Source organism: Bemisia tabaci, chromosome 6 (genome assembly GCF_918797505.1).
Source record: "Bemisia tabaci chromosome 6, PGI_BMITA_v3".
Lineage (NCBI taxonomy): Eukaryota > Metazoa > Arthropoda > Insecta > Hemiptera > Aleyrodidae > Bemisia > Bemisia tabaci.
The window spans coordinates 4,787,897-4,814,514 of record NC_092798.1 but is presented as its reverse complement, the minus strand read 5'-3'; the positions used below and the strand labels follow the sequence as shown (position 1 = coordinate 4,814,514).

The window sequence follows — 26,618 nt, the reverse complement described above, 5'->3', positions numbered from 1 at the left end:
AGAGAGAAAGAAAATCGCTTGGCGGGACGCCGGGGTGTGCGAAAGAGAGAAACCAGCCAGGGAGCCCGCTAATGTGTGTGAGAGAGACAGATAACAACCTGGAAGCCCACTAATGTGTGCGAGAGAGACAGAAAACAGCCAGGGAGCCCGCTAATGTGTGCGAGAGAGATAGAAAACAGGCAGGTAGCCTGCAAAAGTGTGCGAGAGTGATAGAAAATCGCAAGGCGGGACACCCTGGTGTGCGAGAGAGACAGAAAACAGCCAGGGATCCCGCTAAATTTTGCGAGAGAGACAGAAAACAGTCAGGCAGACTGGTTAAGTGTGCGAGAGAGATAGAAAATCGCATGACGGGACGCCGCTTGCCGGAGTGTGCGAGAGAGACGGAAAATTGCGAGGCTGGACTTACGTTGTTCTTCCGGATTTTGGTAATTTGATCTTACCGTGACGTCTGGCGAACATAAGTGGTAGTATCTCTCGAGTTTGTTTGTCGCTGGTTGGACGTTCGAGTGTACATCCGATCCTAATTCCTAACATGTTCCTAACCTAGCTAGATTTCAAAGTAAATAAAACAAGAAGAGAAACCCGCTCATCACCACATATTGCTACTGTCATGTTAAAACATTTTCAGTGCAATCTTATATTTTTCCATTTCTAAATGTTCATGTATTCGAAAAGTTTAAGAAAATATTTAAGTTTTCGTTGCTTAGTTTGATTTGATTGTTTTGTACCTTTGAAGCCTTCAGGATGAATTTTTTTCCATCAGTTCTTCGCTATAGCGTGAGTTTCACTATTGCCATAATCATAACTATTCTCTCATTATATTCCCTGAGAAGTTTATCGACACACACAGTGCACGCACTGAGCGGTGCGATTTGAGAGAAAACTTGTTGTATAATAGACTTGAGGAAAGAGAAGGAGAGACAAATGTCACATTAACCCAAATGCGATATTTAGATAGCCCATTAATCTCCACATGAATTTTGGTTGAAGGGTGCCATCCCACTGTGTGATTTTTGTCTCTTCTTTTTTTTCCCAGTTTTATCTGTTTGTAGGAGCGTTTCAATGTGGGTTGAATGCGCATTTTGCAATCAGATTGAAAGAAGCGCATTGTATGCCTTCACATTAGCGCCATTACAACATGCAAGTCCAATTGGAAATGGGTTTGATGTGATTTCGAACAAGAAGCATACTGTATCTGATGATTTGCGTGTAAAATAATTTATAAGTACTAAAACTTTATCTCAATGCAAATGGAAGTGAATCTGCCTCCTCCAAACAGCACTGTTCCGTAGCCTTAACTGCAGCCGGATTGTTGAACCTTTAACTGGCTATGTCGGCACGATAAGACAAGACATAGCCCTATCTGCGCCGTGTAATATATCGATTTTCGACTCTTGTCGTGCCGACTTAAATTTCAACAATCAGGCTGCTGTAAGATTTCCTTCCTACCAGGGTTTGTATTATTGGCACTTCTTTGATCTGAATCCAACCAGAATTGATGAGGTATTGATATGAATCAAGAGTTTGCATGAACTGTCTATTTTCTATGCTTGTTGAATTTGTACTGTATGATTTACATCAATAGTCGCACATTGTAATGCTCGTATATTTGTAGGTATTGTTATTCATGGTATGTTATCAGATTCTCATTTCATGGAAGATTTTTAAAAGAACATTTTTTAAAACTGCCACCAGATCTTTCAAATGACTTAATTATAGAACTGTGCCATTTTGACCTGTTTACCTATGGGAAAATACAGGTTTGTAGGATACTTTTGATGTGGGTCGGTAGCCGAAATAAATGAGACGCTGATGATCACTCAAAGATGTTTATTATAACGATTATAACGAAATCACGACTTGAACAGGAAGGGGCTGGCTCTGGCTAGTGGCCAGTCTGTCTGTGGGTGCCCCGTTGCCAGGTCGGGCACACACCCTATTGAGTAAGGCTATGATGCCACGTAGCCTTACTGCAACTTTCATCTTGAGTATGTGGTTATCTCATCCTTTATATTTTATTTTTCCTATTTTAAACCAATTCCAAAATTCCAATCATCAATTCATATCTTGCAACCTTTCCTAATAAATTTCACTCTTATCATTTTCATTATATGTATTAATTATATTCCTTCTGAATGTTGCATCCAAAAGAGTTCTAAACTATTTTGTGGTGAATTTATGTATTTTTATAATGCATACCAAGTATACTTGTCATCAGGTTATTAAAAAAGCAGCTTTAGTGTAAATTTCAATATGATGCTAATACCTAAGTCATAATTGTCATGATTTACAGTTGCTATGGTACAGAGTAGTCACGTATTGTAGTCCTTCGTTTTTCACCGTAGCATTATTTATTCAATTTGCCTTTATTTTTTCACAGGTTCATTCCAGACCTCTTGAAAAACTCATCACCCCTATCGTGGGAGCACAAAAAGTTCTTCACATTTTTGCAGCATCTGTCAAAACTCCTCCAACCTACAGCGAGGAGGAAGTCCCAAAATTTATTTCTCCCATCTTCACGAACAGAAATCCGAGGAATTTAGAAAGGCTGACAATCGGCGATAAACCAGAAGGTTGGAACTTTGAAAAACCAGGAAGAAGATGTTGGAACAGGTAGGTTTTCTCATATGGACACAAATAAACCAAAAATACAACCACATGGTAAAATTTTTTAGTGTCTGGTGTTATCCTCTATTGGTGGTGTGAAGTTAGCCAATTTTTGTTTTGACTGAAACGTTTGTTTTGGGTCATCTATCCATTATTATAAGTCAGTGCAGTGGCGTGGCATGCTTTGCAATATATCAATTGATCTGTTATTTAAATCTATGGAAAAGGATTGATGAACAGGGTGTTTGCAATGAACACCTATATAACCGATTCTTACTTCAGCTTCAAATGGGAAATATCAATATTCGATCATTCAAGCGAGGCCACTGAATCAGTGGTTTTAGATACTTGGAAAATATCACATCCATCAGGTACTTTTAAAGTGCTGGGAAATTGAGATATCATGTGCATCATCAGTTTTCAGCTTAAAGCACCTATTCTCTCTGATTGTCTACTTGCCTGCCTCTGCTTGTCTACTACCTGTTTTACTGATGATGAATGAATATGTTCCAGTCATTCCTCAATTCAAGCAGGAATCACATACTGGACTGAGTTGAACTGAAACATACTAAGTCGCATTTTGGAAACAAATGAGTTGGGAGTAGTTTTGAATTCATCTTGTGGTAAATTTTCTCCCGTCATAATTTCAGAGTGGAGAAGAAAGATTTTAATGTTAAAAAAGTCATCAAACTTCATCCTTAACTTCGAGTCTCTTGAAGAAATACAACTTCAAACCCCTTTTTCTCTAATTCAAACTTGATGCAACTTGGTGGGTTCCTGTCAAACTTGGTCCAATTCATTCCATGCCAATGGACCAATAGACAAGGTACGAATTTAAGCATTCTAATACATGTTTCTTGACCAGAATTTCACGTAGAACTAGATTCGCGCAACGAAAATTACCGAAATCAACTCCTAACAAAGATATTAACATTTATATTTCACATTGGTTACGAGGGGTTTGAACTGCCCGCTCACAAGAAACTCAAAGCTCTACGTGAGTCAAATCGTACACTACAACGGTTTCAGCAAGCTTCTCAATCAAGCGATGTTCATTTCCCACCATGTGCTGTTCAAACTATTAACAACTTGCAATAGCTGAGCTAAAGCGTCAAGATTAAGGTTGCCAGATTTTTATATCGCAGAGACTGTCATGATAACGTTTAGCGCACGATGTGAGTCACGTAGAGCATTGAGTTTTCATGAGCGGGTGGTTTAAATTCACGCATCAAGAATCATTAAATATCTTCATAACGAGTTGATTTCGGTAATTTTCGTTGTGCGCATTGTGTTCTACGTGAAATTTTGGTTATGAAATGTGTATCAGAATGCTGAAATTCGTGCCTTGTCTACTGGTCCATTGACATCAAGAGATGTTTCTTTCACCAGGTCATGAACAAAATAAATGTCACTGCTTCAAATGTTTACTCATCAAAATTTTGGGCAGAAGTTGATTTAAAATCATGGAGGTGTTAGTAATTAACAGTGAGATATTAATGTTTCAGTCAGCATTGCTTTCAGCAAATTCAAATATCTTGCTTACGAAAAAAATCAAAAGCCATTTTGGGAAAATTAAATATTTTGCTGATCAATTGTTTTAGGTTTTACGAATCTTTTTCTACGGTTTAAATACACCAAGCTTGTCAATAAGATGAATTAGCGCAGTGGGAAAATCTATCAATGATAAAAAAAAATCCATTCTCTCATGTTTTTAATGATGTAGCTTTTTGTTTTACAATGAGCAGGAATTTTGAATTTAAGGACCTATAAAACATCAATATCTAATTTAAGTAGCAGTTGATTTTGAAAAAAGTTTACGAGAAAATAATTACAGAATTCTTAAATTCAGACCTTTTCCAGTGGTCCTATTTGATATTCAGGCTGAAAGAGTACGCTGTACATAGCATGCCTATTGATTAGATTCAGTGTGTGTTTTTTTTCCCCTCTTTTTTTTAAAATATTTATTTCTTTTAAATCTCCTTGCAGGTTAGAAATAACAGAATCATCTAGGTATGTGACAGCGCGAGTAGTTCACCATAGTGGAAGAGTTGTTCTATCAGCATCCACAGCCGAATGGCCTTTAAAGAAACGTCTTCATTCGTAAGTCTTCATTCATTATTTTATATCTATTTTGAAAGGAATATTACATGAATAAAAAGAAATGGGGGGGGGGGAGCAAAAAATTTCGGAGTGATGACCATTTCTTGCGATTTGGCGTTTTTGCCTCCCGACTAAATTTCTAATTTGCCTTTGAGAAAATGTTCCATATTGAGGCAAAATGTGCAATTTCAAAATGATAAGCGAAAAAAAAATCAATTTTGATTTGCCTCTCATATGCTGCAATCTTTGGATCGCAAGAATGGTTGCTCTTTGCACCCTTGAAATAAATACGGGCAAAATAGATGCTTCTTTAATCGAGTCAACATGCCTTCTCAATGTTTCGCCAATTTCAGGGTTGCTAGCAGTCTGGAGAAGTCAGGGAACTTGCGGCAACTAGGGAAAGTCAGAGAATCTCTGACACATCTACTAATCCCTGAAACATATCACTGATCTTCTAAATGTTTACCCTTTTTGATTATTTCTAAGACTTTTAATCCTGTAACTATCTACTGAATGCCTTTTTTCATAATTTGACCTCTAAACATGGAAATTTCGACCAAAATTAGGCCGAAGTCAGCCAGGGGGGGTTGAACATTTTGTTTGAAGGCCAGGAAAAGTGAGGGAATCGGAAACTTTTGGAGCGAAGGAAAAGCAAAATTAGTCTGAGTAAAATCAGGGAATTTGAAGATAAAGAAATTATGGCAGCCCTGCACCTGTCTTCGCGTTATGATTCGTTTTTCTGTGATTGCACTACTTCATTATCTCAGAAGAACCAGAATGTGGGGAACCTTTGATGGATGATCTTTAACTTCTCTATCCTTTGGAATATCATATTTTTCTGAAATTCATTTAATTTTGATTTCAGGTACTTAGACCAAATAGCATACGAAACTTTGGGAAAGGTTTTTGCAATACGCTGTCTTGAATGCGGCATCGATAGCATGTTGTGGCCATCTGAGGCTCCTCCAGGAGGAAAAGTAAGCACATTGATGGTGAAAGTAGAAAAGCACTCATCTCAACTGCAGTGTTTTTAAATTTTTGAATGTATTTTCTTTTTTAAGGAGAGAACCTATCAGCCTGATCACTTCAATTTTGACAAAATATTCATTATTTGGAATAAGAAACTACCGAAAGTTTCAAGATTGACTTTGAAAAGTTTTCATTACAAGTATTAAAGTCAGGGGTGTAGAAAAAAAGAATTACAAAACTCAGAGTCTGTGTAAAATCAGGAACGTGCCCATAAAATTAGGAAGCTGCAAGATTCTTTTTTATTAGACATTCACAGGATCTTTCAAACTATTTTGAAGGTTTGAAAGCAATCAAAATTTATTGTCTCTCCGTTTAGTTAGGAAAGTTTTAAAATCGACTTATTTAATCAGAAAATTTCCTAATTTTCCTAATTTTGTGGTAGTTTCAGAATTTTCTTAAATTCCCCCTCTTTGTTTGAAATTCATCAACTGTTTCCAAAAACTTAGAGTTTTTCCAACTGCCTAGAAACATTTGGAAAAAAGTCTTTCTTGTTTTTCAAAAAAGGAGGAGTATTGTTAAGGGCCTTTTCAGGCCCCACCTGGATTTTGCTGAATGTTTCATAATTTCAAAGTACTAGTCCTGGATAGACTCTAGGCCAAATATTTTACCGAACGGAGCCTGTGCAAAGGTGCAGCTCCATACTGTGTTGAATCTACTTGAAAATCAGAAAAGAAATACACTGAAAGTGTGAAGCATCTCACTGATAGTACGCTACATGACATGTCTAATTCATGTCAGTTTGTACTTTTAACTTCTGTAAAATTGAAGTTAGCAGAAGGAACTTTCAATTCTAAGTTATATTATTTACCTCCTTCGTAAGGTCCCCCAAAATCAGGTAAACTCTGAGCCTTCTCTCAGGATTCCTTCTAAATTTGGAGGGAAATTTTTTCCTGCATCCCCCAATTAAGTAAATCTGTCAGTTTGCAATGATTGATTTGAGCTTGTCTTATTTCACCATTGATATTCATCTTTTCAGGTAAAGACATTCATACTATTTAGCTTAAATCACTTCAGGAAAACAACTTTTACCTCTAGGGGCTTAGCCCTTTTGATAAGCTTTTAACAATTTATGGACAGTTATCTCAAACGGAAGAATTAAGCAGTGATTCTGAAAAAATTGAAATACCAATCCTTTTTTGAGCCTAAGTTGGACGGGTCAGCCTAACTTCTTTTCATTGTGCCTTATTGTCTTTCAAGTTATTTTTTTAACAATAAAGTAAACCACTTTTTTTTTTTTCTTTTTTCTTTTTTTTGTGATGAGGGGAAAAATTTGCTACAGTGCCCCCATCATGAGGGTCGCCAAAACACCCCCCATGAAAGGGGCCCACCGAATACGGGGACGGCAACGGCCATCAGCTGGTGAAGAGCCGTCAAAGCGACCCCTAACCGACCTGACCACTGTAAAATGGGAAAACCCGGTTATGTGGGGGTAGAGCACGCCGCTGTGTTGCGTACCCACTAAGCGACCCCTCCAGGCCACACCCCGATGCAAGTGTGGCCCATAGGACGCTCTATCCTCCCGTCGGACGTCCCTAAGGCACTCCTCAAACGGCAGTCCCCGACCCCGGCCCCGGTGCAGCCGGCGCCCCTCAGGCTCCCCACTTGGGGGAGGGTCCCCCATCCCCCGGGATCAATCTGCCGAAGCCATCATTGTACCCGGAGTCAAGGGTGTAGAAACTAAACCGGTTGAGGCCTTTAAACTCTCTGTAAACTCATCCTAGATTGCCAATAATATACTCATTAAATTTCAAGTTTGCAACATGCTTAGTTTTCTGTTCACAAAATGAGACATTAGAAAAAATTGGGCCATGTCTAATGCAGTCATGCTGGTTCTGCTTAAAGTCTTTGAGTTTTACGAGGACATACTTGCTGTAGGGTATACTTTCCTTATGGTGTGCTCAAGATATTATCTAGTTTGTTTATTTAATATTATCTAGACAATCTAACTTTCTATCTCCACTCGAAAGTTTCAGAGAACAGTTTTGAAATGGTGGAAAGAGCCACAGAGAATCTTGCAGCACAATTAACATGGCCATTCCTCAAAAATGTAAAATTCGATGGCTTTTGAATCCTTGGAATTTTGCAGTACTGCAATACATGGTGTTTTTTTTAGTTTTACCCTGCATAGACACACCTTGGCACTTAAATCATTCAATATAATCCATCTATCAATGAATGCCTGTCTGTTGTCAAGCTTTTTCGCCTTGAAATTTATCTTTGAATGTAAATCAAGTCAATATTAATTGCCAAATTGCAAAACCTTGTGTCTCTATTACAATGTCTCAAAGTTTCCACTCTTATTTATTTTTTCCAAGAGAAACAAGGTAACTTTATAGCTGGAAATTTACACAGAATCTTCTGCTAACATAGATGAAAAATCTAGGAAGTTTTAAAGCAATTACAAGAAACCAAAGAAAAAATTAAGTATGACAGGAAATCGGTAACGTCAAAAACGGAGGTACTTGGTTTTGCACCTTGGCCACCGATATTGCTGTCATAAACTTAATGAGAAAGCCCACTTGTGAGTGTTCGGTTTTAAACCTTGATAGCTCTTTGATTAGCCTAAGGAAAACGAGAACAAACGAATTCATTACATTCTCCAGTAATTTTTGCCCTTTTTTTGTTGACAGCTGGATTCCCTGCTTACTACATTAAAAAATAGCGGAATCAATCTAGACGAATTACCACAGTATAAAGATGTTAGTGTGATGGCAAAAACCAGACCAGACAAACCAGGAGAGCCGGAAGAATAAAGTCTTGAGGCCAAGTTTAGTAACTCGTTTTTTTTTGTAAGTCGATTGTTTGATTTTTAATTCATCCCGTTAATTTTTTTTTATTTTGTTTAAAAACTTCTTATCATGCATTTTCTTGTGTCCAGATTTGATTTCAAAGAAAAATTAAAACATGTTTTCTTTAATACAGATTTATTTCATTTTGAGCACCCGCAAAGTGTCACTTTCATAGGTAACCCTCTTATATGTCCAATTGTCCACATACTTAATTTACAACACTTGGGCTGCAATTGGTAGCATAAGTCCAGAGACAAAGAGATCCACTGGCCTTTTGGCAACAGGTGGAAACTTTGTCTTTTGGGGATTCAACATTTCCTTATGGACAATTAAGGGAGCAACTGTACCCGTTTTTTGGCTCATGACCTCCCTACTAGATAAGATGATTGATGAGTTTCGGGTGACATCATGAGCCAAACAAGTTTACCAAACTTTGATTTGTTTGCAAAACGAAATACTCGACACACTGATGAACATCCACCTAGTAGGTAGGTCAACAGTTGAATGTTGGAGTCCCATTAGTGAAAGCTTCCATCATTGCCAACATACCAATGGAGGGTCTCTATGTCTCTGCCTAATTATGAGAGTATGTCAGTAAGTGATTAACTGGATGGTAGGATAGTGCTGGGTCCACACTATTCTGCAGGGAAATCAAAGAAGAAATAATCTAAAGTCACTGAATAAGCTGTAACTAGTTTTAGTGCAAGACCTAAAAGGAGAATGTTGAAACTGACAGCAAGGTGTCGAAACACTCTCTTGACTCTTCCCCCTCAGTCTTGCACCGAAACTCACCGGAGTTCACTTTGTAACTCTAATCCCAATTTTTAGATTGGTTTGCTTCGATTTCCTCACAGAATAGTGTGAACGCAACACCATTCTATCCTCTTGTTACTTACAGTAGGTATTCAGGTGACATAATGAGTTTTGTTTTTTTTTTTGTTTTTTTGTTTTTTTTGTCAATAAGTGTATTCTAATTTTTTTTATTCAGAACCTTCCATTCTAAATTGAGCACTAGACTATTTTTAACTACAAATTCAGCTTTATAGCAGGCTAAAAATTTCAATAATTTGGTTGGGGGTCATCAGGATATTCACCTATTTGTGTGCTCATCTTCCCTCTCTGCAAATCTGATTATTAAATTTCAAATCAAGCTCACTTTTTAGCTGCCCTGATTCTGTTTTAGAAATATTTAGACCAAATGAGCTGATAGAGGCCGAAGTAAAGAACATTTGCCTATTTGGATATTAATAAAGTTGCAAAATCTGAAATTAAAAAGATATCTCAGAAATGACTCACACAAAGGTTTTTTTCGTCAAGAATTTGCACTATGGTTCCAGTACCTCACAGATATTATATGTACAATTTCATTGTTTTATCTTGGCTCCTCAAAAAATCTAAATTTGCTCCTCTTTTGTATTCTTGTGGGATCCAAAGAAACTAATATCCATTCTATACAATCAGGAAATTGGATCATATGAACTGGATGACATAACTATATTATACATTTTTGTTGAAGCATACCAAAACTTCATTTTTGTCAACGTTTGACAGGATCTTTTGTTTTAAAAATGAGAGTACACAGTGGCAATAGAAAAAAACTCAAAACCTTAAAAAATGTAATTTTATTTCTTTGAAATTACAACTTCAGTTAGTCTAATACTTTAAAAATACAAGACGAAAACTGAATTTTAGTTGACAAAGTTACAAACAATAAGATATAAACAAGTAGATAAAAACGAAATGAAACAGAAGGTGCACGAAAATAATTCTACTCAGGTGATGTTTTCTTAATAATAAGAAAACTTAACTGCTTAACTGCTTAAGAAATTTAGAATGAACAGAAATTGAGAAAAAACGTTAATCTCCTAGTCTTCATCTAACTTTTAAAGAGTTGCTGTTTTCAGGCTTCATTTTATCATTGAAAATCCTTGTAATAATTAAGGCAGTCATTTTCGCTGTCATAAAGCCTTTCCCAGATCTTGTCTTTAAATCTCAATTCATTTTTGAAGTATTCATTGTATCAGAATGTGTTGTCCCAGCTGGAGATTCTCTGCTTGGCAATATCCATAGAAGACATGGATGGACAGACAACAGAGCTCTCCAATTTCAAGGATGATCAGTTCATGCAGCACGACAACTCAGGTAGATAGGAAGCATTAAAATACCCAGCGTTATCCTAAGAATGCTGCTGCCGGATGTGGTCAAGAGTAGAGACGATTTCGGCCGCATCATGAAGCAGTTGTCAATGTTTACTCTTTCACTGGAAAAGAAACGAATTCTCTCTTTAGTATAAAGGTATGATAAAGCACTTGATAATGCAACTCAAAAATATGAATACAGTAGAAAGAAATTGAAATATGCGTAAACAAGGCTAAAAAATATTAGAACACTGAAGAGGTAGAATGTTTCAAGCCATTACCAGCTCATTATCAGCTACAAAAAACGGGGAAAAAATTGAGTAGTGATCTGGCTCCTGACGTTATAATGTAACCACTTCAAAGTTACTTTCAAGATGAAGAGTTACTTTGAAGATAAGTTACTTTATCATCAATTGCAATTTCATTGCCATGAAAGAATTTTGGAATTCGGAAAATACCATGGATCCTGTGATGGCATTAAACTATTTAACTCAGACATGAATACAACTCAGTTGTAGACTCAAACTTCACTTAGATTTTTCCTAAGAAAATTGACACAATGAAAAATTAGAATATTCTCATAGTATTAACATTTGAAAGTTTTGGAAGCGTATGCAAACATTGCAAACTTGCAATGACATTTACACCTATGGCAGCAGAATGTTGTATCCCATGCTCTAAAAGTTTTCGGCCAAAGAGTAACTGATATCATAGTTTCTTTAACCTTGGTTTAAATTATTAGTGATGAATACTACTTCCACCAGTTGTTCGACTAGAACCATTCACCAGATCAAGATGATAGAAACCGTTTTCAGCAACAACCTGTTTGCTTAAGTGAATCTTTTCTATCCCCCTATCTTTGTCGCTGAAATATCTCCTTATTGGTAGATTTCATCAGTAATGTATTTTAAACTCTGGAAAAAGTCTCTCGACAATACTTACTTTATATTGTACTCAGAATTTTCACTTGCAGAATGGACAAACAAGTACGGGTCCTTTATGTCAAGGATGTTCTGCTTAAAATTAATGCAGGGTGAATTTTCAGCGAAATTAACAAGCACAATGTATTTTTTATCTGTTGAGGTTTCCCTGGAACATAGAATTTTATGGCTGATTAGTTAGACTTTGCCAGTGAATGATAAAAATTCATTGCTAGATGTCTCTCTCATGAAGTTGTCTGTAATTCCTCTTTTACAGCTTCCTCCCAACTTAGTTTAATTTTCTAATTCAACATAGCTATTCTCTTGAAGTTCAGAAAAAAAAGAAAGGAGGGCAGCAGTCGTATTTAAGCTTGATGTTACTTTTCCTCTCGAAAAAGTGCAATGAAAGCTCTGATTTGCCCTTCTGTCCACTGCGTGCCAACAGATATTTACTATACCTTCACTGAGAGAGCTGTACTTTCTCAGAAGATGCTGAGGAGAAAATTTCTTTGTCCCAGGATCTGCGATTCTTTTCCTAACAAAGGACCCCGCACATAAAACAATGAGATTTAACATTTGCAAATTTTTCTTATTATTTGATTTCATCCCAACCTCCTGAGCATGATGAACTTTCAGAAGGGAACCTCTAATGACTTATGTGCCAAAATCGATTAAAACATGGCTGAAAAGTAAATTTTTTGCCATTTTTACCCAAACTTTTGCATTAAGCTGCGGCACTGCCGTTGTGTTGCATGTATACAGCTTCGCTCAAAAGTAGTTCTTCTTCTCAGCTGGCGAGAAAAGATTATCTTTTCTTGATCGCTATCTGGTGTTGCAACAATGATACTAGGAAATGCATGTACATATGCCGCAGAATTCACTTTTAAGTCCAGCTTCTCTTGGAAGAGCCCATTTTTACATTCTTGAATCTGTCCTTGATACTTCTATAAGGTTCCCATCTGGGTACGATTTGAAGAATGGATTTAAAATTTGTCAATATTTACCTGACCAAGGCATAAACATTGGCATTCATGAGAAATGTTGATACATCAGCAGTGAGCATTTCTGGTTGGTTTCGCAGTTTAGCTACTCGCTTGTAGTTATTCAAGTGACTCTTTGTGTCCTCCTTCTCACTCTCAACATTAATGCGGAAGTAGTTTGAGTTGACTGGAAGGTATGTGTCTGTCGCGTGCGATTCTGTAAATCCTGTTTTAACAATCATGACTTTAAAGACAGAATGATAAAAATTTTTTAAATGAAGTGCATACCACTTTTCATGATAAGTTTTAAAATTTAAAGGAAAGCAAATTTTGTAAAGGAAGAGCTCTGAACTCACAAAATACGAGGAAATAGACAGAGCAGTAGTAAGTTTTCGTTTTTGGAAGAAAGACCATGAAAGGAATGCCAAACTTCCAATAATTAGGAAAGTAATAAACATATTAATGTCTGTAATAAAATGATCCATAGTGCACAAAGGCAAATTTTATAAGTTGGATCAAAAAATCTGAAAGTTTTCGGTAGAAAATTTTCAAAGTTATCCCCCCCCCCTTTAAAAAAAAGATCGTTGTGAGACAGGAAGTTAATGCTTGTCTTTTTTTTTCAAAGACTTTAACCGCAAGTTCCGAACTATCAAAACTTTCGGTTGGTTCGACTTTTTGGGTGTTTTTTGCGATAACCCTCCAAGCAGTGGCACTGTAATCCTCTTTTAGGTTTCTGATAGAAGGGCTTCTTTCGCGCCCATGGTCACATTAAAATGACAAGAGATCTAAATGAAAGGATATCATGGATGAGGGAATACAGTGACATTTGTGCTAGCTCGTGAAAAATGCATTCTAAGCTGAAAAATTACGAGCTGAATACCGATACAGAATACCGATGGCATAATGAGAAAAATGCAAATCTTAATTGTAACATTTGAAAATTGCCAATTACGTTTAATATTCTTCAAAGGAAACTAATCAAAATGTGCTTTTCAATTTGTTGTGGTTTTTTTAGAGTGAGAGAGGAAAATTCACAGAAAATTTGATGGAAACTGTTGGTTGGTTTTTCTTTGAAGAGTAAAATACCGGGGAAAATTTACAATGCCGCAATTTGAGGTAGGCATTTTGCGACTTTGGCCATCAATATGACACAAATGAAATTAAAATTTGATTATTGAAGTTAAAAAATAAGCTCTGGCGTTTAAATTTGTTGCCAAGTACATATATACCAGGAAACTGATTCTACTCAAACTGACTAATATCTTATTTTTATCTAAAAATTTGAGGTACTTAACACTGTTATCTGCAGTTCCTATATATTATCCGAAAGGGTATTTACGCCGTCATGCAAACAGGCGGCTTGAAAATGTTACTGGCTGCTGTTGATCAATGGCACTACAAAACTGCTTCTAGTTGAAGCATAGCAATGTTGTCCCTTCACTCCCCTCGAATTTAAATTTGTGCAGCATAATTTCCTTTCATAAATCTGTCATCCATCTAACCTGCATTGGGATGATCACACCACTGGAATGGTGTTCTGTCTCTAGCATACGAATCAATGGCTGTGTAAGCAGTGGGTATTTTATGAAATGCCTCCATTCCGATCTCCTCGCCGTAATAAGTTATTGGTGTACCAGGTAGCATGAGCATCAACATATTTGCCCCATCGATTAGCTCTTTTCCCAGCCGGTTAGCAACTCGAGTTATGCGTGATCCTCCAACCTGAAAGTATACCAAAATGTACCAATATGCCAAGCAAATGGATAATTTGTTGTAAAAACAACTTGGTCAAACTTTGTCACTGAGAAAACGATTTGATCCGACTGTAATTTGACTGAAAGTAATTCCAGGGATCTTCACACTTATAGTGAAAAAAGTTATTAATGTCATTACAGTGAGAAACAAATGCGCTGTTAAGCTATCAATCGGACGTATTTCTGTTAAACGGAACTAAGCGCCAAATTGAGTTCCTTTTGAGGATTTTAGAATCCTGAATCGCGCGTTCTGTCAAATGGAACTAAGCGCCATGGAAAAGCATTGCGAGTAGGTATAGGACGGAACAAGCATCGCGTTCCGCAACACCCGCCAATCCAAGCCCCCCTTCTTCCTTCCTCCCCCTATGGTGCTTAGTTCTGTTTGATAGAAATACGTCCAATTGCCCCTGCAGTGCTTTCGTGTAGTATTTTTAAAAAAATGACAATGCATAAAAAACACTAAAAATAAATTGGTTTATACTTACAGCCCAATTGACCCAAAGCGGAGGGGCCTTCAAGAGCATCTGCTTTAATGCTTTACCAATGGTTATATCCAACTCCGCTGAATTAATCGTTTCTGTTTTCTTCAACAGTGCAGGGTTCGATACAATGTGAGCCCCTGGTTCTTTTTCATCTCCATAATAATCAGCATCTATTTCTTCGAAGGGCTCAACTCGCACCATCAAAAACCTAATAAAAAAAGAACAGGTGTTTTAATTTTATAAAAAATCGTCAAACATTCTTACTGTGAAGAGGATAATTAGAATCAATTGTGTCTAAAATTCAAAGTACTATTCATCTTCATTGAGAGGGTTGTGTGGCTTTGAGACAACGTGGTGGTACAAATTTGGCTTTTAGTGCCGTAAGAATTAATGTCTCTTTCAAAGCCGGTTAAGTATTATCCTAATAAATATTTGAGGAAACCTTGTCTGAATGAATATTTGTGTAAAACGAGAAAAACGTTTTATTAAATCAAAATCTGTTATGTAAATAATAATGACAGCGTTTTGTTTTTGTAGATTTTGCCAGACAAAACGTCATTAGTTTTTACTAGACAGATTGTTATATAAGCAAAATCTGTTTCTCAGTACACTGGTGAAAAGATCTTCCTCTCAGTAATGTTACCCCGCCTTTAAGGTTGTTGTTTTTTAATCATTCACTTGATATCTGTGGAATTTTGCCCGGATTGTCTCATCTTTCTTTTTTAATACATTTCCTCAGACATAATAATTCTATTTAAAATTGTTATAACTTATTATTTAACATAATTCCTTGCAAAAACATCAGTATGTACCCAGGTGTTTTCGGATCCTTTGAAAGATACTCATCAATAAATTTGCGCCATTCTTTTAATAGTGGCAAATTTTCCTTTTGGTTAAGTGTGGAAGACTGCTTCTTATCAGCGGCTGTGTCATCCAAGCATTTCTCATCTTCAAAAAGATATGAAACTGTCTCAATCACAAAACCTTTGACACCCAAAGACATCCAGAACTGAAGAATATCCTGGGAAAAAAAACCACAATCAGCTGTAATTGTTGATATTTTTGTCTAATCCCTCTTTGGTTCTAGATTTTTAAGGGGTTTAAGTCATTGATTAGGCTTTTTTGCACCCTTTTTGAGTGTATTTTCCGAAGAAAATGTACTATTTTTAGATTTTCAGGGCTCACATTTTATTTTTTGGGGAGATTTCAAGAGAGAATAATTTCAAAGTTGTCTGGGGAAAAAATAATTTTAAGCCCACATAAACTTTTCATGACTGATGATGCAATTAAGAAATCTGATAACAATTGAAATAATAATAATATAATAATAATAATATATTTTTTTTAAAATTTACTTTAAAATAACATTCACTTTATTCGAGCAAGATTGTATGTGTTACTGACTTTGGCCGGTGGCCTGTCAGTAATACTTGTACCGGAAGTGTTCCCTCTTCCAAGTTAAAAAATAATAATAATAATAATAATAATAAAAAAAATAAAAAAAAATAATAATAATAATACATAATAAACAATCTAAAATAATATAGTATATAATTCCAATAATTAGAAACAGTTTCCGTCTAATTTTGTTCCAAAATATTGTACTAAGAAAATTTCAGGCCTAATCGCTACTTCACAACTTCACTCAGCTCCAGAATTTGTTCATGATTTGTTGGCAACATGAACTAGAAATAAAAAAAGTTTTGACAAGCAATCCACTTACCTTCAGTTCTTTCTTTACATCATTGTTTCTAAGATTCAAATCTGCGGTTTCTTTGTGATATGCATGGTAGTAGTATTCACCTCTCTGCTCGTTCCAAGACCATGCTGGCTCTCCTAAAGCAGATTGCTGCAAAATTTGTTCAATTATTCAACATTCTAATTCTTGCCTTCAAATGTTCAGAGGGGTCTTAAAGAAACCTGAGTCAGGAAGTATTTTCTCAAGAAAAAGAATTAGACTTTAACAGAAAGGAACCAAAGTACATCAAAGTGAAAGGAAGAAAGAATGGCTTACAAGTCCCCCATAAGACTAATGTTAGAGTTTAAGTTTAAGTTTTAAACGCTTATTTTTGCATTAGAAGTATTTTCTCTCCATTTTGACTGTTAGACAGGAGGAAATGTGTTGCTCGTTAAGTTCAAATTTAGGTACCCACTCCCAATGCATTTTTTTTCTTTTTACAAAATGTAATTTGGTCCCTTCCTGTTCAATTCAGTCCAATCTAGATGCTACTAATAAAACATTATCAGAGATGTTAGAGGCCATCATATGATGTCAACTCTCATCCACTTGACAATTTCTCTCTGCCTAATGAATAAAACTGATAACTCATCCGAAAGGTTCTTCAGACTCTCCTTTCTTATCAGTCAGTCTGAATATAGATTAAAATGCTTCGCATTAGCGTCTTTGCCAGAGCAAGTCGATTCGGATTATCAATGTCTGATGACATTACTCCACCAAGTATTCAATGATACAATATATTGTCTCTTGCATGAAGGAGCCTATGTATGCTGTCTTTGCTATTTCTATGAACAATTTAATTTTTCATGGGAGAACTATCGCACAAATCAGTATAAAAAGTTCAGAGTTTTTTCTCACAAGGTCAAAGAAAAATCACCATGAATTCCAGGAAAAACCATGAGATATCCCTCCTATTAATTAATGAAATTTAAGTGAGAAATACTGAGACAGTGCAATTGACAACGTCAACAATGTTTGCAAGTGTTAATTTTCAACTTAGTCTTAGATTATGAAAATCGACATTGATTCAGTTGAAAAGAATGAATGATATTGTGTACTTTTTCTTTAAATGTAGCATATTTGGATCGGATTTTGTAGAAGAAAACCAATGCGTTTACAATATTATAAAAATCGTATATGCCTAGAATAGCAAGGATATATCTTTTTCTCTACAGGAAATTAATTATTAATCTTGAAGGAAGACAATCGTGTAAATTGTATTACTGTACATGCATTTAGTGTTTATTAAGGAAAATAAGTTGCAAGATTTTGAAATCATCCCAAGTAGCATTTTGCAACGAAAAAATTGCAATTTAAATGAAATAAAATTTCCAGATGATTTCAACTTTCTTGCAAGAAAATTGCAATTATTTTACAACATCTGACCCCCTCATTGTAAAAAAGTTGCAATTTTTTTTTTGCAAAGAAATTTCAATATTGACGACCTTTAAATTTCAACCCCTAAATTTTCCGGGGAAATTATAATAATTCGAACCCATGCTTACCTAATGTCCTACGACGTTTAGCAGCATAAAATACCGGACACCCTTGAGTGGGCTTGAACCCGACCCGCGAGTGTCATAGCGGAGCACTCTTCCACTGAGCTACAGGGAGCTGATGATGAGCTGGGTTGAAATCACGCCTGTTAAGGCTGTTATCGCATGCATTGCGTCAGTGCGTGGCTCAACATTCATCATAGATTTGATTAACGCCGTTTTTCTCAGGCTTCTTTCTTTTGCCTATTATTTATTTTTTTTCGTGTTATTTATTTTTTTCATATTTTTTTTGTCTGATTTTTTTTTCGATATCACGTAATAGGTACTCACACTAAATTTACACCGGTGTAAATTACACCACATACTAACTTGAGAACTTAAAAATATTTTCAAAAAATATTTTTAAAATATTTTCAAAACTTTCTTAAGGAATATTTTTAACATGCATGTTTACAGGCAATATTTTTGAATTATTTTAAAAATATTTTTTGTAAACATTTTCAAAATATTCCTTTAAAATGTTTTAAAAATATTTTGAAAATATTTTAATTACAATATTGCCATGAAAATATTTTGATAAAGGTGACAATATTTTCGAAATATGTTGGGCTATATGGGTTAGGTGAGACATTTAAGTCGAAAAAACTTTAAAACAACTAGAGAATTGGATGCCAGGCACATGGCGTGAATTTGTTACAACATGATTGCACCGAAATTGCAGTCTTTATAGTGCCTTGAAAAAGAAGGTTAGGCAACAAGCATAATCTACATTTCTTGCAAACTTATTGCAATAAAATTGCAACTTTTTAAGCGCCTTCAAATGAACGTATAGGCAACAAGCAAAAATTGCAATCAACTCACAATCCATTGCAATGAAATTGCAATCCATGCTACTTGGGATTGTTATCTCGTTGGTTCCCTGCTGCCGAGTGGGTTCATTTATTATTGTGATGGTAAACTAGAAAATGCTGCATCTTGATTGTAATGTTTCAAAATTCCTTTTTAACTTGATTCTGAGCTACTCGAAGGCTTCATACATGAGGCATAATAAAGCATAACATTAGTTGCAGTATTCTGCTCACATAATCAGTGTTCTCTCATTTTGGCCCTTAAGAAGTTTTATTTTGTTGATCATAGTCAAAGTTTTTGAACACTTACCCACTTACAAGGTGGCACAGGTGCGGATACATTGTTCGAAAGGGAGGGCTTCCAAATGTAGTAATCAGTGTAAGGTGCTTGTTTCCTGACAGATTTCACAAACCAATCATGTGAGGTGCCGGAGTGATTAGGTATAAAATCCATAATGACATTCATACCTGAGAAAAAACCCAGAAAATGCTGTCAAAAAACCAAAAATTTCTCAAATAGCACTGTGAACTGAGGGGCTAGAAAGCTTGACCCAGATACGATCATCGCTCTTTCATTCGCGAATTCGTCGGTGAATGGCTCTTTAAATTGCCTGCAAAGAGCCTCGAAGCAAACAGCAATACATCCGAGTCGAAATAGTCGTATCCATAGGTCTGATAAGGATTATTTTGCAAGAGGATATTTCCCCATATCGCGCACAACGCGACGTAGTGGCTGGTTGCAGTGCAACTATTCCTGCTCAACGTCATTGTTGCCTACGTATAAAAATGAAGGGGTTTTAGCTTTTCTAGCTTTCACAGCTCACAACGCGATGGGAAACTCTGCCGTGCTAAGGAAGAACGGCGTATGAACATTCGAGGGTTGCCAAATTTTCTTCGATAAAATATTTATTTCAGAGGAAAATTATGATCATTTTTCCTTGAAATTTTCCGAGACTTTAGGTGAAACTGCGAACAAAATTATCTGAAAAATTGGAAGGAAAATGTACATAAGTTTACCAAGAAATTTGTGTTTTATCAAAGGAAAGTTGGCAACGGCTGAAGGTTCATGCGGCGTTTTTCCTTGGCATGGCAGAACTGATGACGAGCGAGGCTATGAAGGTGCTGTCGAAACTTTCAACTATCATTGATAAGAGTTCCATGTCCCAGAAGATAGGAAACTTGCACTATGGAAATTAAAATAAAATGCATCTTATTTGGATTGCAACCAAGGAACTAAGAGCATTCAAATGTCGCCAAGATTGTGCAACTTTTTTTACCTCGCAAATATAAAGAGATTGAGCGTTCAAATGTCGCCAAGATTGTGCAACTTTTTTTACCTTGCAAATATAAACAGATTATCTAAATCAGTTGTATCTTAGAACTATGAATTCAAGACGAAAATTACCTCTGTAAATTTAATATGCTGCATGATTTCAGTAATTTATTGCAAAGAATGTAAGTTGCACAATCCTAGCAACAAATTGATATGCTCTTAGCTCCTTTTTGCAAAATACAATCCATTTCAATTTCACGATGATATTCCAATTTAAATCAAAGAAGTTACTTTAATACAGGGCCGGGTTTACCTACTTGCCGCCCATGGGCCGCCGGCATTTTGCTGCCCTCTTTTCATTCATTTTGAAACATCAATAAAAACCATTAAGAGAACGTGCAGGAGAGGGAGGGGTGCATAAGACGCGTTTACTCGTGTCGGACATATTTTTTGCGAAAGCCTTGTCAACACTCAACACTACTAGCAAAATTTCACGGAACTTTGCACGAAAGTTAAGTTCCGTAAACCTATCTCTGTATGGTCAAGGCCCTCCGTTCAAGAAATGAACGAAAAAATTATGAGGGGACAAACATAAATGTGGTTTAATAATTTTAACTTTCGCCGCCGCACCGCGCTGTGTTTGGCGCAATGCGTGAAGTATTCTTGCAGCCTTGTAGGCGCTATGCGTTTCACGCTGACCGCACTGTATTTAACGCAATGCGTGAAGTATTCGTGCAGTCTTGTAGGCGCTATGCGTTTCACGCCTACCGCTGCTGACGGCACTATGTTTGACGCAATGCGTGAAGTATTCATGCAGTCTTGTCGGCGCTAATATGTGTTACATGTCAACCGCCGCACCGAGGGCTTCTCCTTTTCATCTCAAGTCCTCGTCATCATTGCTCTCTGCCCCGCGCCGCTCCAGGCCTAATTGCGTGGTTGGTCTCTCTCTTAACTTGAATAATTAAAGGTGCTGTTTCTTGTATCACCGAAAGACGACAAAATTAGAAATTACTATACTCTTAGGGAATGAGAAATTTTGTCGCCTTTTCTCGTTTGTAATTTTTTTTCTGAATCCGATTTTTTTTTTTTTTTTTTTTTTTTTTTTAGACACCTACATTTAAAAAAATTGCAAAATTTGCCTCCATGGTCCGCGGCCCATGTGGCCACCTCCTAAATCCGACCCTGCTTCAATAATTAGATGGAAAACTTGCACTGAACTCTGATCTAGTCAGAATAATTTTAACATTTATTAATTGTAAAATTGCCGTGTGGGCCCACTTTCCTTGGACACACTCTGATGCACCGGAAAATTATTTGACAACGGTCAGAATCTTGACTTTTCCCCGATTTTCCTGGATGTTTATGATTCCCTGTCTTTCTTCAGTTTTCACGGTCTCCCCCTACACGTGCAAGACTAACAGCCCAAGTAGCACGGCGTAATGAAAATGCTGAAATAAAATTGCAATATTTTTTATCATTTGGTCTATGATTGTCATTTATAAACAATCAATAAGATTAATTACATGCACCTATCAGAAATACAGACGATTTTCAATGCAAAATTTCGAACTTATTTTTTCATTGCAATTCATTTCAATAATAAATGCCCCTTCAATCTGTAGATAGGCAACACTCACATCACTCCGAAGCAGTAGCAATGATTTTCCTGTGGATTTGAATGTATTGCTAATCTGTGCTACTTGGGCATGTGAGAGGAAGGATATAGGGAAATAATGGCAGTAATAGTTACCAAGGCTTTTGGCTTCAGCGATGAAGTCTTGAAAATCGGCCAGCGTTCCGAACTGAGGATGAACGCTCTTGAAATCGATGACAGCGAAGTCGGTAAGCGGTGGCGTTGACTTGTGGAAGGAGCTCAGCCAAACGGTGCCCACCCCCAAGTCCTTCAGGTAGCTTAGACCCTGTTTCGCTCCTGAAACAAACAAGGGTGCATTTTCTCAAAGCAAATTTCTTCTGTCAATCTTCCCTAGTGGCACTGACGGCCTATTTTCCTTTTGTCAAAAGACAAAGGAAAAATAGATGAAAACAAAGCACGTCGATGTCCAAAGTGCGGAACCCCTTATCTTCATTGCATGGTTTTAAAATTTCCGCTCCAAGTTTATTTTTTCGAAGAGAAACAAGCCAGCTTAACAGCTTGAAATACAAACAGAACATTCAGCTGACAGAGAAGAAAAATCGAGGAAGTTTTCACGACCGTGCGTTGACTAGTTTTCCAAAGAAAACGTAATGCATGCCAGGAAGTCTCAGTCGTCGCAAGCGGAGATACGTGGTTTTGCACTTTGGTCGTTTGCGACGTATCGATTGTTATGCCATTGAAACCTATGGTAAAGAATCGATCATTAAGGTGTTCTCTGCGAACACCCTGTTTATCGATCCTTTTCCATAGGTCTAAATGGCATAACAATCGATATACCTATGCAATTCACGCCACGCCACCCTGGTAAAAATCGGCGATAAGAGCTGCGTTTCAAAATACCATGGGACTTCTTATAGCCGGCTGAAGAAGGCTACAGAAAATCATATAGCTGGCTGTAGAATGCGGAGAAAATCATACGGCCGGGCTGTATACGAAGCGATAAAAAATTATGCAGTCGGGCTATAGTTCCTGTCGCGGGGCTTTACACTTTATCGCCTGGCTGTTGCTTTTTCGCCATCGATTATAAAAGGCTATAAGAAATTGTGTAGAAATTCGTGTGCTTTGGAAATCATTAAGTTTGATACGGAACCACCTTGATATTTACAAAACACACATTATATTTTCCTTTAAAACATATTTTTTTCATCAATTAAAATGAGAATAATCCATGCAAACTTTTTAAAATCATGAGTTGAATAACGCTGACTCCGCCAGATTAAATATTGGAGCCTAACACGAAGCGGAGCGGCGGCGCACTGGCGCCTACAAACCTAACAGGGATACTTCACGCATTGCGCAACGCGTGAAGTATCCCTGTTAGGTTTGTAGGCGCCAATGCGCGTTTCGCGCTGGCTGCCCGCCTGCCGCACCGCAGCGTGCCACAGCGCTTGAAGCAACTATTTCACACCAGACGTATTGCACAGTATCATACGAAACTGAGGGCGCTCTGATATATTAGGACTGGCAGGCATCCATCAAAAGTAAGGAGCTTTCCTGGCAAAATAAATCAAGATACTACGGCCCAAAAAGAGAGCAGTAGTCCAAAAAGTCACTAGCATCCGTAATTCGTAACGTTTAGTATACACTTTATCGCCTGGCTGTTGCTTAATCGCCATCATCGGCTATAAAATGCTATAGGAAATTGTGTTGCCGGCTATAGAAGCTATTGGAAATCTTACAGCCGGCTGCAGGTCTATGGTATTTTGGAACACAGATTCTACCACCAGTTTTTACCAGGGCACTGCTTTGGCCATCGAAGCGTGCGTGTAAAATGTAGGTACGTCTTCCTCGATTTTTTTGATTTTTCAGAAAAATATTACATTTTTCTATTTTTTATTTTTCTACTTCTTTGAATATTAAAACAGGCGTTTTTTTTTTGTTTTTTTGTTTTTAAAAAAAAAGTCGAAGAATTGCGAATGTCCAGTTTATGGCCGCGCACCATCCAATTGACCACGGGTGCGGGCTTATTTTCGAAAGCCCCAATCTGTATCTGAAAATCAATTGATAGCAGTTATCGACGGTGAAACTACCAAACCACGTATCTCGTTTGCGGTGTTTAAAAATCTACGCTCACATTTTATTTTTTTGAAGTAGATCAAATCAATATCATTCCTTGAAATTTTCACAGAATTTTCTTCGCACGAAGAGGAAAAATCACAGAAATTTTCAAGACTGAACGTTAAGTAGTTTTTCATCTAAAAAATAAAGTATGACAGGAAGTCTGCGACGTCGCAAACCGAGATACGTGGTTTGGTAGTTTCACCGTCGTTATGTCATTTCTGTACGTACGGAAAAAGTTGGTCCCGTTCTGCCACGCTACGAACACCAGATCGTCTCCTCCCGGCCAAAGTATCACAAGCGCCATGCGACGTTTAACAATTTCCGCCGCAATTTTATTTTTTTACAGAGCAATTGTTCATCAAAGCACGTCCGAAAATTTCGCTGAATTTTCTTTGCGCTGCCGATAAAATTCAGTGAAATTTTTAAACCAAGTCGACCAACAATTTCTCTGTAAAAGAATAAAATTGCGGCGGGAATTTTGAAATGTCGCATGGCGCTTGTGATACTTAGACCGGAAGGTGCCGAGATATGGACTGACAAGGGGAGTCTACGAAGTGACATCCTGGGATTGGGTTCATTTTGCTTGTGCATGAAGAATAGACAAATCTAAGGTTGACGTATTTTTTTTTAGCCGCCAACTCCCAACCGTTCTCGAGATATCGATTTTTAAAGTTACGATTTTTGCACGTTTCCGCGCGGAGTTCCGGCGAGTCAACTGAGCGCCGGCAAGCTGCACGAAGCGCGTTTCCTATCAGCGCTGCAGACCGGCCATCCTTATCATCAGTTCCGTGGCCGAGTGGTAGGGTGTTCGCCTACTATTCCATCGATGGCGGGTTCGAATCCCGCTTCTTGCCGTAGCTTTTAGGATATGCCGCAATGCGTTTTTACAAGTTTTCTTTACTTTTATCACACACCAAGGGGTCCGCCCCCTGGCCGCTGCGCGGCCCAACCCCCGGGGCGAAAAGGCGCGCTTCGCGGCGAGCGAAATCATCGAAATCGACCGTTGACGGTTACTGGGTAAATAATTTTAATTGAATGATAAAATGATGTTTCAAATAAAAATTTCCCACCACACAATATTCTTAATGACTTTTTTCTTACTCTGAATTGCCAACCGTCAACTGTCGATTTCGATGATTTCGCTCGCCGCGGAGCGCGTCTTTTCGCCCCGGAGCGCGTCTTTTCGCCCCGGAGGTTGGGCCGCGCAGCGGCCAGGGGGCGGACCCCTTGGTGTGTGATAAAAGTAAAGAAAACTTGTAAAAACGCATTGCGGTGTACTCTAAAAGCTACGGCACGGAGTGGGTTTCGAACCCGTGAACGATGGAACAGTAGGCGAACACCCTACCACTCGGCCACGGAACTGTTGATCGGGATGGCCGGTCTGCAGCGCTGATAGGAAACGCGCTTCGTGCAGCTTGCCGGCGCTCAGTTGACTCGCCGGAACTCCGCGCGGAAACGTGCAAAAATCGTAACTTTAAAAATCGATATCTCGAGAACGGTTGGGAGTTGGCGGCTAAAAAAAAATACGTCAACCTTAGATTTGTCTATTCTTCATGTACAAGCAAAATGAACCCAATCCCAGGATGTCACTTCGTAAACTCCCCTTGTGAATCCAAAGGAATATTGCGTTTTTGACAATATCGTGACAGTATAGGGAAGGTAGCGCGGCAATATTGAGGCAACTCCCTATGCTGTAGCTGTAATATTCATACGAAAGGTACGTATTAGGTTTGTAAACTTCGTCTTACCCTTAAAATCCCCGATTCCATCGTTGTTGGAGTCCCTGAAAGACGGCACGATGATCTGGTAGAAAATCGTCGATTTCCACCAGTTAGGATTCGTCGCCAAAATTTTTTGGCCACCGTTACAGAAAACAAAGAAAAAGCAAAAATTAAAAAAACTCATCAGCACGAACCGCATTTTGACTGCACAACTTCTTTTTTCTTTTCAGTAACCGAGAATCGCACAGAAAATTTTTAAAAAAAAGATTTCAAGTATGAGAATTTCTTCTTTCTCGAGGGGAAGCGAATTTTAAAAAAATGGAATCGGAAGGCGGTTTAGGACTAGTCCGCAGATTTTGCAGGGAAACACCGAAAGAAGGGGACTGGAGCATTTCAGCGCGTACCTCTTCAGCTTGGAGCGGGAATCTGGACCTTATCTTAATTGAACTTCCGTGTTTTCGGGTCCGAGTAAATCGGCACGATAGCGCACCTTGGCTCTGTCAACAGATGAGTCAACGCCTCGCACGCTGAGGTCCTCAAAAAAGTCACCAGTTTTGCAAATAAAGGAATTACGAATTTCAAAATATCACTCATCGAGTATTAGTCGTCGGATGACACCGCGCCGACTCCCTCGCGAGACCTCGCACGTCGCATCGATGCACTTTACCGAATAATTATAGTTTACCATGTCGACGGTGAACTTGCTAAAATGTGTATCTCGGTTGCGGTATTTTAAAATCTCCGTTCCTATTTTAGTTTTTAGAAGGAGACCAAAGCGACGTTGTCGCTTGAAATTTTCACAGAACATTTTTTACATGGAAAGGAAAAAATCACCGGAGTTTTCAAGAAATAAAGTTTATTGGTTTTCGATGTAGAAAATTTAAATTAAGTATGTCTAGCAGTCTGCAACGCCGCAAACCGAGACACGCATTACTGCAGTTTCACCATCGATATACTGCCACCCTAAGGAAGAACGCCGTGTGAGCCTTTAGACGTTGCCAGATCTCCTTCAATAAAAACCGAATTTA

General features: G+C 37.7%; 2 protein-coding genes across 4 annotated transcripts; one reads left to right on the top strand and one right to left on the bottom strand.

Annotated features, from left to right (window-relative positions):
* The first annotated feature begins 329 nt into the window (after positions 1 to 329).
* Positions 330 to 8,653, top strand: mRpL18 (mitochondrial ribosomal protein L18). Of its 2 annotated transcripts, none has more exons than XM_072302074.1 (5): positions 330 to 425; positions 2,381 to 2,613; positions 4,594 to 4,707; positions 5,573 to 5,684; positions 8,367 to 8,653. In XM_072302074.1, the coding sequence occupies exons 1-5, from the start codon at positions 345 to 347 to the stop codon at positions 8,487 to 8,489; spliced, it is 663 nt and encodes a 220-aa protein (XP_072158175.1). In that variant the 5' UTR covers positions 330 to 344; the 3' UTR covers positions 8,490 to 8,653. The 2 variants fall into 2 exon arrangements, with proteins under 2 accessions (XP_072158175.1, XP_018909440.2); XM_019053895.2 differs by lacking the exon at positions 330 to 425 and adding an exon at positions 478 to 777.
* Positions 8,654 to 10,128: 1,475 nt separating this feature from the next.
* Positions 10,129 to 25,994, bottom strand: LOC109038724 (maltase 1). 2 transcript variants are annotated; one of them, XM_019053894.2, is made up of 10 exons: positions 25,618 to 25,993; positions 21,905 to 22,084; positions 19,192 to 19,349; positions 16,523 to 16,648; positions 15,612 to 15,820; positions 14,803 to 15,007; positions 14,066 to 14,285; positions 12,588 to 12,789; positions 11,606 to 11,752; positions 10,129 to 10,785 (listed from the first exon to the last, which is right to left on the bottom strand). In XM_019053894.2, exons 1-10 carry the CDS (start codon positions 25,787 to 25,789, stop codon positions 10,647 to 10,649), a joined length of 1,758 nt encoding a protein of 585 aa, XP_018909439.2. In that variant the 5' UTR covers positions 25,790 to 25,993; the 3' UTR covers positions 10,129 to 10,646. The 2 variants fall into 2 exon arrangements, with proteins under 2 accessions (XP_018909439.2, XP_072158174.1); XM_072302073.1 differs by lacking the exon at positions 11,606 to 11,752 and having other exon boundaries at positions 25,618 to 25,994.
* Between the last annotated feature and the right edge of the window lie 624 nt (positions 25,995 to 26,618).

Bases quoted from the DNA above. Each gene is read 5' to 3' on its own strand.
- mRpL18 (XM_072302074.1), top strand. From the start codon at position 345: ATGACGGGACGCCGCTTGCCGGAGTGTGCGAGAGAGACGGAAAATTGC. The intron at 426-2,380 runs GTAATTTGATCT...ATTTTTTCACAG, and splicing joins CGTTGTTCTTCCGGATTTTG to GTTCATTCCAGACCTCTTGA. The intron at 4,708-5,572 runs GTAAGTCTTCAT...TTTTGATTTCAG, and splicing joins TTAAAGAAACGTCTTCATTC to GTACTTAGACCAAATAGCAT.
- LOC109038724 (XM_019053894.2), bottom strand. From the start codon at position 25,789: ATGCGGTTCGTGCTGATGAGTTTTTTTAATTTTTGCTTTTTCTTTGTT. The intron at 15,821-16,522 runs GTAAGTGGATTG...TTTTTTTCCCAG, and splicing joins ATGTAAAGAAAGAACTGAAG to GATATTCTTCAGTTCTGGAT. The intron at 10,786-11,605 runs GTAAGTATTGTC...TTTCTTTTCCAG, and splicing joins AATTCTGAGTACAATATAAA to TGAAAGAGTAAACATTGACA.